Source organism: Abramis brama, assembly GCF_963993115.1.
Source record: "Abramis brama genome assembly, chromosome: 17".
NCBI classification, from domain to species: Eukaryota; Metazoa; Chordata; class Actinopteri; order Cypriniformes; family Leuciscidae; genus Abramis; species Abramis brama.
This window is the reverse complement of record NC_139979.1, coordinates 18851280-18866247: the sequence shown is the minus strand read 5'-3', so window position 1 is coordinate 18866247 and position 14968 is coordinate 18851280. Positions and strand designations below refer to the sequence as shown.

The 14968-nt window shown below is 38.1% G+C and overlaps 1 protein-coding gene across 3 annotated transcripts in view; it reads right to left on the bottom strand.

Annotated features, from left to right (window-relative positions):
* Positions 1–475: 475 nt before the first annotated feature.
* setdb1b (SET domain bifurcated histone lysine methyltransferase 1b) overlaps positions 476–14968 on the bottom strand; it is a 28542-nt gene continuing 14049 nt past the window's right edge. For all 3 annotated transcript variants that reach the window (XM_084088806.1, XM_084088807.1, XM_084088808.1), the window contains 20 exons: positions 14665–14828; positions 14541–14584; positions 13304–13598; positions 12975–13176; positions 12816–12889; positions 12443–12633; positions 12142–12271; positions 11460–11595; positions 11248–11379; positions 10702–10990; positions 10131–10483; positions 9128–9244; positions 8128–8297; positions 7773–8015; positions 7001–7162; positions 5516–5685; positions 5273–5360; positions 4730–4986; positions 4497–4585; positions 476–1122 (listed from right to left, as the gene is read on the bottom strand). In XM_084088806.1, coding sequence (XP_083944932.1) covers positions 1005–1122; positions 4497–4585; positions 4730–4986; positions 5273–5360; positions 5516–5685; positions 7001–7162; positions 7773–8015; positions 8128–8297; positions 9128–9244; positions 10131–10483; positions 10702–10990; positions 11248–11379; positions 11460–11595; positions 12142–12271; positions 12443–12633; positions 12816–12889; positions 12975–13176; positions 13304–13598; positions 14541–14584; positions 14665–14828 — 3424 coding nt within the window. In that variant the 3' untranslated portion in view covers positions 476–1004. The remainder of the gene's footprint in view (positions 1123–4496; positions 4586–4729; positions 4987–5272; positions 5361–5515; positions 5686–7000; positions 7163–7772; positions 8016–8127; positions 8298–9127; positions 9245–10130; positions 10484–10701; positions 10991–11247; positions 11380–11459; positions 11596–12141; positions 12272–12442; positions 12634–12815; positions 12890–12974; positions 13177–13303; positions 13599–14540; positions 14585–14664; positions 14829–14968) is intronic.

The window sequence follows — 14968 nt, the reverse complement described above, 5'->3', positions numbered from 1 at the left end:
AAACAGCTTGAAAATTCAATCTCAGCACAGAAGCTCCGTGTCTATATGAAGCACATGACAGAACCCTTTAAGGTTCTATATAGAACCTTTTCTTCTATAATGGCACAAGCCACTCGAGCAGGCAATAATGCTCAGTTAGTTGGGTATGTGTCCTGTGGCACAGGTAATGTTGCTACAACCAGTGTTGACTGTGTGCCGTTCAAAGCACTTTAAACTTCCCGAACATAAAATAACTTTAGTTTTACTGAACACTTAAAAGACAACTGTTGTTGATGTTTATATATATTTTTCTGTCAATTACATAATTATCTTTTTTTAAGCTAACAAGTATAAATAAGATTCACATAGCTTATCTCTGATTCATTTGAAATGTGATATTTTAACTGCTGGCTGTTTGTGACTCAATTTTCCATGAACTCACAATAAATACTATTTTTAGCCATGTGAAAACCAAGAATTACAACACAGGATGACATTTTTGGTCTTTGGAGAACTTTAATTCAAATTGCGACAAAAGTACAATTTTGTCTTTTTATAAACTTGTTGACCAACAAAAGCACATTTACACAGTAGCATACAATGACAATCACAAATCCATGAGTTAAAGAAAAAAGAAAAAAACTTGGATCTTCATTATCAAAACTACACATATAAAAGAAGAGCAAAAGATTGACTAAGCAAAACATTACAGATTGACATATGTATGTAAAAAAGAAATGACTGGTTGCAGTAAGGATTGCATAAACCATAGTGATAGATGCCATGGGCCCATTTGAGGTTTAAGGTGGAACTCTGTGAAGCAGGACAGCTGAAAACATGCGTACATACACTTTTTAATTACTTCAGTAAGTTCCTGAACAAATTTATCTTTGTTCAGTGTCTGCTCAGTTCTTATCAGTAGCACAGACCTTACTGGACAAATACAACTTGCAGGAGCTCCAACTACGTGTTCACTGGCACGTCTACAATAGGAGGTACCTTTAGTGCGTGTGTGTGTGTGTGTGTTACAGCAGTCGTCCTCTGCATTCTGTAGATCCACAGCAGCACAGAAGCTCCTTGCCCTCTACACTGCCAACTTCATAATTATAATCCCATGTCAGCTCCGTCCCTGCTCGGATTCGCCTGTAGAAACACACAGATTAATAAAAAAAAAATATATATTTACATGCAGCCAAATAATCTGTTAATATTTCAACTAATAGCTAAAGCAGTATGAAAAACCTTCATGTAAACACCTTATACTTTTCCACTGGTTGCACTGGTGTTACCAACTTTCTCAGTTGGTCGCACCAGCACATGATTTGGTCCCACTAAATTTTTTTTTTACAACATGGAATTAATCAATGCATGCTGATGAATAGTTGTCCTAATCTGCTTACCCTAGTTTTGCACTGATGTAAAAAGACTGACAGTGACACAAGACCTCAAGTTGGCAAAATGTTTTAATCTTTTAAATGAAAACCATTAAAAATAACTATCAAAAAAACACCATGTATGTTTTTTAATGTTTGATTGTATTTTATTTAGTACTGTCAATCGATTAAAACAATTAACTAGCATATTCGTGATTAATCACACTTAACATTAAAGTTTTTAATATATTTTTATATTGTAATAATTTCACATTTAATCTCCAAATTAATGTAGAAACAACATAAAGTAGGCCTATATTTTAAATATTTGATCTATTAGGTAGGAAATATACATAAATTGAATAGTTATCAAACACCTCTCAGACTTCACTATAATTTTCTGACTTTTTTTTTTTATTTCATTTTTTTTACATGAACGTATCACAGAAGCGGGTTTATTAGGCTGCTGTCACTTTAAGATCTGATGCATACAATGCGGATCTGGATCTGACAAGCATCCGATGCTGAGTTCATTTAACACTTTGCGTTCATTTAACGCTTTTTAACTAATTTAATACTGTGCTTACGAGGATACTCGACAAAGTGAACATTTTGGCATACTTTTGTGTGTTTTTGTCCGTTCAAGCGTGAAAGATAACTCAATGCGGCTGCGTGCTATCTGAAGCGGCATTCTGTGCGCATGAGTCCTGCGTGTGTGTGTGTGTGTGTTGTGTGTTGTGTGTATCACACAGAGAGGAGATTTACAGACAACACGCCGCCAGTACAGATTTAAGTTCTTATTTTTGCGTTTTATCGCGCTTGAATTGTTTATTAGCACTTGAATGAATGATAGTGTGATAAAATACTATAGAGCAGCCAATGGATGAAAGAAAAAATCTGATGCTGCATTAATTGTGTTAAATATTTTTAACGCGTTTAACTGAAAAAATTAATCGCATACGTTAATGTGTTCATTTTGACAGCCCTAATTTTTGTATAATCAAACATAAACATAATATGTATTTGTTATATTCCTTTGCTCACTTGGGTCCTCCCTGTCTGCACCTGTGTTCTCATCATCAGTTGTGTCTGAGGCTGTATGCTGGCTCGTTGGCTTGTAATTCCTGAATTCCTAATTGGCGCGTTTCACCATCAGTGTGCAATGCGCGTGAAGTGTACGTTCGTAAATAAATAAACTGCAAGTGTCTTGTGGAAGAACATTGTAGCCAGAGCTACTTCTGTCCGTTAATGTCTATGGCAGGGGTCTCCAACCTTTTTTCATTTGAGAGCTACTTTTTAAAAATGAAAGTGGACGAGAGCTACTCATGTAATACAATATTTAAATCATTAAATAATGTCTCATAACTCTCATATTAACAACTATCCAAACTGTTTTAGACCTAAAATAGTTTTTGTAGGCCTATGTCTGTCAAAAGAACAGAATCAGAGATTTAAAAAAAAAGTAAAATTGTACTTTGTATATTATACTGTAAAAACACCTAATTATAGTTGATTTTATAGTGCATGATAACTAGAGATGAAATGGCCTGAAAATTTCATTTCATAATTATAGTGACCAAAATGATCACGGTTATCACAGAATCCTGTTCAAAAAGTACTAATACTAATAAAATCAATTCACCAAGTTTTATGTTGAAAACCAGCAAATAACAAATAAACTTAGCATCAACATTAAAATAATAACATTAAAAATGATGGCCAGATTTTAAAGGAGTGTCTTGCAACATGTTATCTACTAACATGTACAAGTTCAAATAAAGTTTTGACAAAAAAAAGTTTTTATAAAAAGATAAACCTTGCATATTTCAGCCTTTAAATAATTTTTATAAAAAAAATGAGTCAAAAAAGATAAATTACTGACATTTACAATGCACATTAGCTTATCTTTTATTATTAATAGTAAAATTCGGTCCGATTTTCCTGTGGCGTCTGTCGTTGCTATGCAAGGTTCCACACCGTGCACTCTCCACAACGACAAAGAAGTTTTAATAGCTAATAGATTTCCACCACTGAAAAACGTTTGCTGTTGCTAAGCTCTGCTACCAGATTTATTTACGGAGAAGAAAAAAAACACCCGTAGTGTTTGGGTGCACCCCCATCCTTCATGTTGACTCGCTGCGCCTGGAAAAAATGAGCACGTCGCTTCAATTATTTGAAATAACGAACTTGAGCGCACAAAAGACGTGATATGTGAACGGCCCTTGGCGAGCTACCTCCAATCAGGCCACGAGCTACTAGTAGTTCGCGAGCGACGTGTTGGAGACCCCTGGTCTATGGTGAGTCACGCAGGCACTGGGCAACTCCGCAGCCGAGCCAACCCCGGGATAAAATAGTCAGAATATAAACACTTATTATAGGCGTACTGTAGTGATTCAGGATAAGTCAAAAACACGGTTTGGAAAATGGATTCATGATGTACTCGTTCATTTTGAACATAAGTTACGGACTGCAGCAGCTGCTGATACAATGGCGTTCTGTTGCGCATGCGTGAATTTAACTGAGTAGTACATGACCATGCACTCGCATATACAACCATTTTGGTCGCAGTCTGGAACCCTGTAAGAAGATCTGAAGAATATTTAAAATAAAAAATAACAAAAAATAAATAAATAGAAGAACTAAACTAAAACTAATGAATCTGACTACTTTTAAAATTGATTTAGAATATTAACATCAATAGTTTTTAATGACAAAAAAAATGCACATATATAGGATGTAAGAGGCATAAAAGCAAAATAATTTTATGTCTGATAACACAAATGGCCTGTATTAAAATTCTGTATAATTGTAATAAAAAAATATTAATAAAAACACTAGAAATTAAAATTCATAATTTGAAATGCTATATGTGAATTTAGCCATCACAACACTATAATGTACAGTATGAAAAATAGATATTCATTGAGATGTGCATTTAAATTATAAGTGTTTTTAAAGAGTAACTTTAAGTGAGCGTTAGATGACGACAACAGTAATATAAATGTGAAAATGGAGAAAATGAGCAGTACAATTTAAAATCCAATATCGGCCTATATCGATAAAAACAAACAAACTTCGGCTGATAACATATACATTAAATTATTTCTAATTTAAATGCACAAAAAACACTGATGTCATGCTCACTTGCTAGCAAAGAAGGCCACCCAGGGGAAGCGCAGATCATGAGTGTCCACAAACACATTCTGGACGAACAGATTAGGGCTGCAGCTATGCTGTGGGACAAAGACAGCAGAAGAGAGGATATAAACACAGCAGCTGTGAACTATCATCGAATTAAAAATCAAGTAAAGAATCCTTAGACTCCAATGAATAAATGCAAATGTCGAATATAAGTCTGTATCTGGAATTGTACTCACATTGAGGTAGCGTCCGAGGTTGCCTTCCAGTTTGGCATCAATGATATAACAGGATTCCTCCCCGTCAAAGAACAGGCGGGTGTTTCTATGGCCACCTTCACCCCCGCCACCTCCCTGTCCATGAGATGGGCCTGACCCACGAGATGGGCCTGACCCACCACCTCCCGCACCCCCTCCCCCCGTTTTCACCATCATACCGTGGGACTTCAAAGCAATGCCACGTGTGGACTTCACCGCCACCTGCCTCTTCACCACAGCTGAGAGAGAGACAGAGAGATCGAACAATGTTCTATATAATGGGTTGCAAACAGGGACTTCATGAATGTAAGACTATCTGACCTTCTAACTGAGCTTTCACAGCACACCTGCACAACAAGATGAGCATCTCATCTCATAATAAAGATGTAAAGGGTTAAAGAGGTTTTCTGCTCATCCACCACTACAACATGCAGATTCAGTCAGCTGACTGGAGGATGGCAACAGTTACACTGATATAATGTCCATGGATGATAGCAAGCAATTTGCCCTTTTCTTCCATCTCACCCTGAGTCTTTTTCTCTCTTTCCTTGTTGTCATCTGATCCTGAGCTGATAGTTTGCACATCATCACTGTCAGAGAGGGTCATCACATCCTAAACAAAAGACAGATAGAGATTGAGTGGGGGAGAGCGAGAGCGAGAGAGAGAATCAGAGTAAAACAGACAAACAGGAACAAAGAGACAGAAAAGGGAGACATTTCATGTGAAAAGTAAAATTGGAAACAGGATGCATGAAAAACTGCACTCACCTTCTTCTCCGTCTTAACTCCCTCCACCTTGACACTCGGATTCGCAGAAGTGGAGGATTGGCTGGTGAGCCAAGATGCTACTTTACTCTTCCCGGTCTCCTCTGGCATGGGAGGAGGCTTCCTCTCCTCGCCTGCAGAAACACTTAGCCCATCCTTACTGTCCTGACTCTCTACAGCAAAGAGAATGGTGGAAAAGTGAAATATTAAATAAAACATATTTGTATAATATATTAAATAATAAAAAATATATACTATGTGTGTCTTGAACAGTTAATAATAATAATAATAATTATTAACTGTTCAAGACGCATTCACCATAATATCTTGTATAATTTAACATAGTAATAACAATTATAATAAAACTAATAATACATATTAGACATTACATATTATAATAGGAATAATAATAAATATTAGAAATTTCACCACAAAATAAAATTGATTGCATTATATATTAAATAATATTATATCATCATCATCATCATCAGCATCATCATCAACTGTTCAAGACACATTTTACCACAAAAACAAAATACGTAATAATATTTTATAATTTAATATATAAAATAATATATGAAAACAATAATAAATAGTAGTAGTAGTAGTAGTAATAATAATAACTCAAGACATTTCACCACAGAAATAAAATAAATATTATATTGTATATGATATATATACACACATATGGCAAAAAAAACTATATAGGGCTGGGTATCGTTACAATTTTCTCGATACCGATACCTTGACTTCGATACCGGTTCCTGAATGATACTTTTTTCGATACCAATTTTATGAAAAAATAAATAAATAAATCAAATCAGTTTTAACATTACATTAACTCAAAAAATTTTTTTGATTTTATATTTTGAGTCTGTAAAAAAGCACCAATGCTAAAGTTTTCTCTGTATCCTAATCATTTAACAACATGTATTCTTTACTTCAAAGAGCTCGTTGTTTCTGCCTTAACTTAATGCACTGTTTAACAATGAAACTGAATGAAAATTGCATTGAAATGCATTACTTGCACACAGTCACCACCTCTGATAATAGATCACTCTAAACTGTAATTTAGGCATGTTTTTTTCTGTAAAGCTGCTTTGAAACTATATGCATTGTGAAAAATTCTATACAAATAAATGTGAATTTAATTAAATATAGGCTACTAGGGGGCGGGATATATGCCTCGCGCTAAGCACACAAAGCTTGCCGCAAAGCACTGGCAAAAGTAGCCTAATGATTATGAATGTATCAGTAAAAAATAGCAAGGAGACATCTTAGTTGTTTATTAGTAGTAACTGTTGTAAAAATCCTACATAGACCATGTTCTTGATAGGTTTTGTGACAATTTAAAAGACTCTCTCACACACACACACACACACACACACACACACACAAAACTTCTACCAAAGTCTGCCCTCTAGTGACCTGTCTTCTGTCTCAGTCTGAGGAGAGGGCAGATCGATTAAAACACTTGTGTGTTCTCACCTTCCTTCATTCCCTTGGCCTGTCTGCGGGTGGTGTAGCTCCTCCACACTGAGCTGGTGGTATAATATGTGTCTTTCACAAATGTGTCATCTGAGCTGTCACTTTCATCATTAGAGTCTTCGTCTTTGTCATCATCGCTGTCTTCAGATGAATCGTCTTGACCTAGTAAGTGGGTGAAAAACAAGAGTATTATATACATATTTTAACCTTCACCTGCTGGATCTACATTATAACAAACTTGTGCTCAAGCGCAAAGAAAAAGAAAAAAGAAAAAAAGTATACTACACTAAAATGCAATGCATCGAGTATCAGTTAATTTTTTTTAAACCAAATGCCATTTAAAAAAATATGCAATCTTTTAATGCAAAATACTTCAAAATACATAAAAAAATAAATAAAAAAAAGTGTGAACTGATCACATTCGTAGTTAATGATGAACTACACCTGCTAGGAGACCTGTGTGAACTTAAGAACTGACACACTAAATCACCTAGAGGCCAGGTTAGTTAAAAGTGTTTAGTGCAAAGGTGTCTCAGAATAGTGAAGTTAGAAAAGGCTGCCTTTTTGCTTTTAATGCAATGAAGACTATCCATCAATATGGCTTAATACTTTTGAGGGGCAAATACTTTGTTTGAGCTTCACCTTTACCATAGTCCAATTACTGAGTCGGACTTGGTTGGTGTCGTTACTTTTCCCCCCAATAACACAGATATAAGTAGTAGTGGAATAGTAGAACAAGCAGAATAGTCAGATGTGTGCATAGGTCTCTCACTTTTGCCGGTAGTGCTGCTGTTACGCTCCTCCATCTTGGTGGTGGATTTACCGTGATGGGAGGAAGCAGGTAGTTTAACCCTGCTCATGTCCACCCCGCTGCCCTCGCTGTCGGAGCAATGGGCCTCACTCTCGTAACCTTCTTTAAAGTTCTCCACACTCTCAATGTGATCTAGATTGGCAAAGTATTCATCGCCCATTTCCAAACCTTCTTTATCGGCAAAGTCATCAGTCAGGATTTTACCTGAAAGAGTAAGAAACAAATATTAATGTAAAACAATAAAAGGGAAAAGTTTAGGCAAGACTAAACACTGGAGTGTTGTTCTTTTAAATAAACTGAAGTCCAAGTGCGTTACCTGCATAGATACAAACAAAGGAGCCCTTGGCGATGTCATCAAGGCAACGAATGCCCCAGCCCTTATTCTGGGTCTTAAAGAGCTGCAGTCGGACCTGCAAACCGTGCTGAACCAGACGGTTAGTACACATCTGCGCATTACAGCGACACCGCTTATTGCATTCATAGATTCTGAGAATGTAAACAGAGAAAGAGAAAGGAAAGGAGAGACATTACAATCAAAAGGAGCTAGAAGACAGTAATGGCGCTTTTCCACTGCATGGTACGGTACGGCTCGGTTCGGTACGGCACGCTTTGGCGCTTTTCCACTGCATGGTACGGTACGGCTCGGTTCGGTACGGCTCACTTTTGGCGCATTTCCACTGCATGGTACGGTACGGTACGGCTCGCGTTAAATGGTACCACCTCTGTTGAGGTTCCAAGCGTACCGTACCGATACTAAAATGTGACGTGAAAACACTGCAGATCACTGATTGGTCAGACAGAATCATCACTACCAGCGTCATTGTATTTTCGACACGAGACACTAAACCCACTAGATTTAAATAGCCAGTAGACAACAGCCAGCGCTGTAGCGCCTGTTTTAAAAGTATTTGCTTTAAAAAAAAAAATGTAAAAAAAAGTATAAACTTCAAAAAAAGAAATGGCTGAATCGTGGTCAGTGGACGAGGTGCAGACGTTCCTCTCGTTGGTTGCCGAGGAGTGGATGGGGAAACACGGAATGAAAAATTCGCATTTAATATGATGATATCATGGCAGTAGAGACGGCAACTATAACGATCAGTCCCACCCACTTTGAAGCGGTACTAACTGCAGTGGAAAAGCAACCGAGCTAAAGCGAACCGAACCGTGCCGTACCGAGTCGAGTCGTACCACGCAGTGGAAAAGCGAAGCGAGCCGAACCGTTCCGCGCCGAGTCGAACCGTACCGAGCCGTACCATGCAGTGGAAAAGCGCCATAAGTTGAAATCAACATGAGAGGGTTGGTTATGAATCACTGACCCTGTGGGGAGACATTCTTCCAGTCTCTTGTGATGGTATCCAGCGTTGGCATTGATCTGACCACCTGGAGTACATCCTGTAGCCTGTAGAGTCAGTTGATGACACGAACACTTGGATCTACAAACAAGTAAAGGTACAGAACAAAAATCAGGTCTTAGATATGTACTCTTTGTATTCATTTTCAAGAACAAGTTTAAATTTTATGACTGTAAAAATGTAATGTGGTGTAACCAAGTAAAAAAAAAAAAAAAAAAAAAAATCTTTTCAAAGTTCTTGTTGAGTTGCACCACTTGACACTTTAGAGCCTGAACTAATCTTGTCCTGTGATAAAAAAAAAAGTCAAATTATCTGATGTTTTGTAGAGTTACTGACCTTGACATAAGTCATGAAGGTCTGCAAAGGTCTCTGATATAAATTCCTGTTTTATGTTTTTTCTTCATGTTGGTTGCACCACATGACTTTGATGTGGGCAGAGAAAGGTTTTTAGACTATTACACTATACGTAAACTTTGTACAAAAAAATTATTAGAAAAAGGACTTAATAATTGTATTTTATTTTTCTTGTTATATTGCTTGTAATAAATAGATTGAGAAATACTAAGAAGGGTAATGTCTAACTTAAAAAAAGGGAGAGGGTTGTGAAAAATGTCCCAGGTCGATAAAGACCCAAGATTGCGTTTAAGGGTTAAATGATTAGAAAAATCCAGCATACATCAACAGAAACAAGTCTGCTACCTGAAGGTTGAGTTATGAGATTTTTATTACAAATTATAAGGTCAAATAAAATTAAAATAGGAACTAATGCAAGGATGAATTAATCACAAAAAGATCAATAACATGCTTTTAGGAAATAGATGGGGTGAATTTTTCCGTCATGTTGACTTGATTACTTCTTAGAAAATATATTTTAAAAAATTAGGCCAAACTATTGTAAAGAGGTTTTGTTCTTCACCATGACATTTTTTGTAACTTATTTTGTTGAAAGTTAATCATTGATACTAACTTGTCTCTGCAGCCATCAGTGCAGTCACAGCCCACCAGGAAGTCTGAGCTGGTGTTAATATAGACTCCATCTGCTGGGATTCTCTCTTTACTGTAGGCCACATTGGGTGGAGGTGTGTTGTCAATCTCATTCACACAGGACAAGGGAATGTCTTCACGGCCACTTGTGATGTCCCGGATGAAGTAGAAAGGCCTCTGAGGTTGGAATCGGCGGTCAACCAACACATAGGGATCCAGACAGAACATCTCCAAGAAGATGAAGTCACAGAGTGTCTGGAAGAGGTAGCGCTGGATCTCTGCCATATTCCTCAGACTCAAGCCACATGGGGACTTGTAGATGACATGGAATGACATCTGAGCAAGAGAGGAAGATGGTTACTAAAAATTAATATTGATCATCATGCTCTTTAGATATTTGCAAAAACCATGGAAAAACACTTTTCAGTGTACCACTAGTCTGTAGTATAGTGAATCATGAACCATAGCTTGTCATATTTTGTCCTTATTCGCGCCGATTTCTGTTGAAATGACTGGACTTCGAACACAAAATATCACCGATAAGACATACAAACCTTGCGGTTAAGTCGTCTACGGCCTGTCATGCGCCGGAATTCATAGAGCAATGGCGTAAGAAGTGGGTTGCGTCCTCGGTGCAGGTTGTGATGAGTGGGCCGGATGCGCTTTAGACAGTCTGGAGTGCAGTTGTGTGTAAGGTAGAAGAGTCGGTCGTTTGGGGCCTGATACGATGGCTCCTGAGGAATACGCTCACTTGTGTAGGTCGACACGGTTGTCTGCAAATTATGGGTTGTTGGTGTGATTGGCGTTAACGTATGCACAGGTCCAGACTGCAGAAGAAAGAGCCTGCAAGTAAGAAAACAAGATGTTGGTACATAGTGCTTGTATACTTCTTATATTATAATCACTCTGCAAAAAAGGATTACAAAACTTTTTGGACCTTGTTTAACAGTATTTTACACCTGATCGGGCCACTGAAGACAACAATAACATACGGAAATGTTGACAAAGAGGCAAAAAAGGAAATGTGACATAGACAGTGTTTAGTATCTAAACAGATCACGGTAGTGACAAGTACCCAGTGTCTGGTTTATCACGCTAACCTGGAGGTATTGGGCTGCTGAACAGTGCCAATTAGTGCTTTGGGCTGGAGGTCAGGGGTCATGGCCTGACGAGGCTGCAGTGCAACTGGACCAGTGCTCTTCTTAGCCATTTGACTCTTTAAACTTGGACTCCTGAAATGGAAGAGAAAAAGATAAACATGGTTTAACACTTGGCAGTATTATGAAAGAATAGAAGCGCCTGAAGCACTCACTCTGTGCGGGAAGGCTGTGGGGGTCCGGCAGGCAGTGGCCGAGGTGGTGGGAGCTGCGGGGCTATAGGCCGACTGGCACCAGAAGTACTGTTGTCACTAGTGTACTGCACTACAGGACCCTTTGTCCTCAATGCTCCTAAAAACACATACACAGTTTTTAGTAAGATGTGAACTGGAAAATGAGTGCAGAGTAGGAACAGACCAGTAGATACTTAGATGTAATAAGAACTGTTCATGCATAAAATTAACAAGATCAAAATGGAAGCATAAATAGAAACACTAAATGCCTGTTCACACCAAGGACGATAACTATAATGAAAAACATATAGGCCTAGTTTCATAAATCATTCCAAATTTAGTCCTTGCCACAACTATAATGTTAATGGCACAATAATTTAGTTGGAATCACTTTCAGAATTATTTTTTCCAACTGATGGATGATAAAAAAATAATCGAGAGAAAATCAGAATCCATTCTGCTTTTAAGGGTTTGAGGATTTAAAGCGGCAGGCAACATCACAGCAGTGCATGCTTATAATAAACAGAACGTTATCATGCTATGTTATGGGCACTAATATAGTTATCGTTATCTTTAGTTATCGTTCTTGGTGTGAACGGGCCTTACGACTCCCTTAAAATGTAAAAGATGAACACATGTGGACAAACAGAAAGCAATCAGTTACCCATATTAGGCCGCTGTCTTTGTTGACCAGCCATTTTCTTCTCTTGACTGTTAGCGGTGTTCATTTTCAGATTAAACATGGGTTCTAGTCGTGTAGAACCACGATAAATCCACTCACTCCGCTTATCATCCTGCAACATTGAAAACAATATTTTTCATGCTCAAATGTCATTAAACACACAGCAACTCTGCACATGAACATAACTGGACATAAAGGACAATCAAAGAGATCTAGCAGCAAATGTATATTTTTTTAAATCTTTAACTATAACACTTCTAGTTGTATGTGGTGCCAAACTGACCAGGAAAAGCATTTTGACAAGGCTGCCATCCACTTCTTCCACACGGCTTTTCCACCATGTCCCCTCCCATTCCGTCTTTATAATTTGCCCTGGCTTCAGCAACACCATGGGCCTGTTAGGATACGACGTGATATACTCCTCAATGAAATCTCTGCATGATGCATCCTCAATATCCTCCCACGTCTTTTTCACTGAATCCAGGTTGAGAGAGAGAGAGAAATAGAGAGAATGATCCATTATTACAAATTATATCATGCAATTATTATTATTCATTATTATTATTATTTTACAAATAAATAAGTGTTTGACATTACTTAAAGTGAAGGCAAAAACATAAATTGCAGGAAATTGAAAAAAGAAAAACGTTTCTTACATGGTCTACAGATTGGGTAGAGCTCAGGCAGGCCCACATATGAGGCATAACCATCATCGAAAAAGATCAGGAACCTATAACAACATTCAGTCAGCATATTAGGTTGACCACTTGCAATGTCTTCTATCCAACAATCCCAAGGTCTTCTGTTCATCTTACCTCATACGGTTCTTACTGTTGGGCATCTCAGCGACTACGCCTGCATAGAGCCAGACTTGATTGCCATCCTTGTACCTGGCAACAACACGGGCACCAACAAACAGTCTTTCCAGTGTTGGGTGGTAGTCAAATGCCACATGGTTACCAGAGAGAAGACTCTTCCCTTTATTTTCAAACTTCACCTTGTACTTAAAATTGTTTCCTGTGAACAATTGATATCAAAAGAATGGATTAAGTGTTGAGATTCAATTTTAGCCTACTTAAAACACACACAGCAGTTGTGAAATGTACAGTACTATTCATTAATTTAATAAACTGCATACACTTACCCACTTGTTTGATGGCAACAAGTGTTCCACGATGCCATGTCTTGGTTCGTTTTTTACCCAAAAGTGTCATGTCGAGCTTGATGTTATCCTGTTTAATATTAGGGTTCGGTTGAGTGGGTGCGTTCCTTGGGCCTGAGGACATAAACACAGCTGGAACAGCCAGAGCACCGTGTGTTTGTGTGGAGGGGGCTTTAGCAGATGTGGTGATACCCGATGGGACTGTTCTGTTGACTGTCTGGGCCAGGTTCTGCACCTGCTGAGATGTTCTTTGAAGGGCAGCTGAAGCCTCCTTCAACTATAAATATAATCCAGGAAAGGAAACATCAACTAAAGCACCTGACAAATAACTTTATGAAGTACTAATAGTATAGCATTAAGGTGCGGTCACAATTTCACCAGATTTGTGCAAGCAAAAAAAGTGTCAAAAGTAGGTCATTTTCAAACCAAGCAGCTTTCTGTTGGTCAAAGTGGCGAATTTGCATGACCAACTTGAATCCAATGCAAAATCTACACCAAAACAGAAAATTCCTGATCATGTGAATTTTCGCCCATTAAAATTAACTGAAAAATGATAAATGTGACAGCACTAGGGTTGCGCGATTAATTGCAATGTACATGTAATCGCACTTAAATCGATTTGGCTTAATATCGCGATTTTGAAATCGCAAAGGCTGCGATTATTTGTTATGCGCAGCTTGTCAGTTATGTACGGCTCTGTAAACGCTGCTCCATCTTAAAGCACTGTGAGTTTGAGTCACTTATAACATGCATTTGAAAAAGCAACAAGCGTCAAACATCTTTCCAAACACGAGAATCATTTATGAACCTCTTGTCCAACAAAAGACAACATTTAATAACATGCATTTACTCCAAACTCACTTCATAACAACAGCTGAGCATCCTTCTGTGAGATGATGTGCCTTCTTACACAGAAGGCAGTCGTGTATTTATAAGTCATGTTTAATCAAAGCGTTTCAATCTTCTGTTTACTCAGCTACAGCGATAGGGATTTCCTGGCCGTTATTGTATCTGTGGTGGGGCATATTTAGCGTGTTTGCGTGAGCGCCCTCTGGTGTTCAGATGGAGCAGTATTTACTACCGATCAGCCGCACTCCACTGACAAGCTGCGCATAAGATAATCGCAGCCTTTGCCAAATCGTGTGCGGTTTTATTGCGATTAATCGTGCAGCCCTAGAACCACTTTAGAGTGGTTGGTCAAATTTCACATCTGTCTTACCGCTGGGTCCTTGGCTGGAGTTACAACCTTCTTGGGAGGAACCACTGTGGAGCAAAACAAACACACTTGTTACTGTACAATTTTTACATCTATAAAATAAAAAAATAAAAAACATCTAACTTACCACATCCCACAGCAATGACATCATCATCATCATCGTCGTCAATCTCAATGACCTCAGAAGTATTTGCCCCGCCTACACCCTCATCCTCTGAACTGCTCTCACGATACACTAGACCCATCTTACTGTACACGTCCTTCACCAGAGCTTCACACTGAACCACAGACCTGTAAAAAAAAAGATTTATGAACTGGATTACACTCAAACAGAGACCCACAGCAATTGATGGAGTGGAAACTTCCACCTGCTGAACTCGTGCAGTGTTTTTGATCAGCGTATCAGTTGCTGAAGTTGTTTACCACATGAT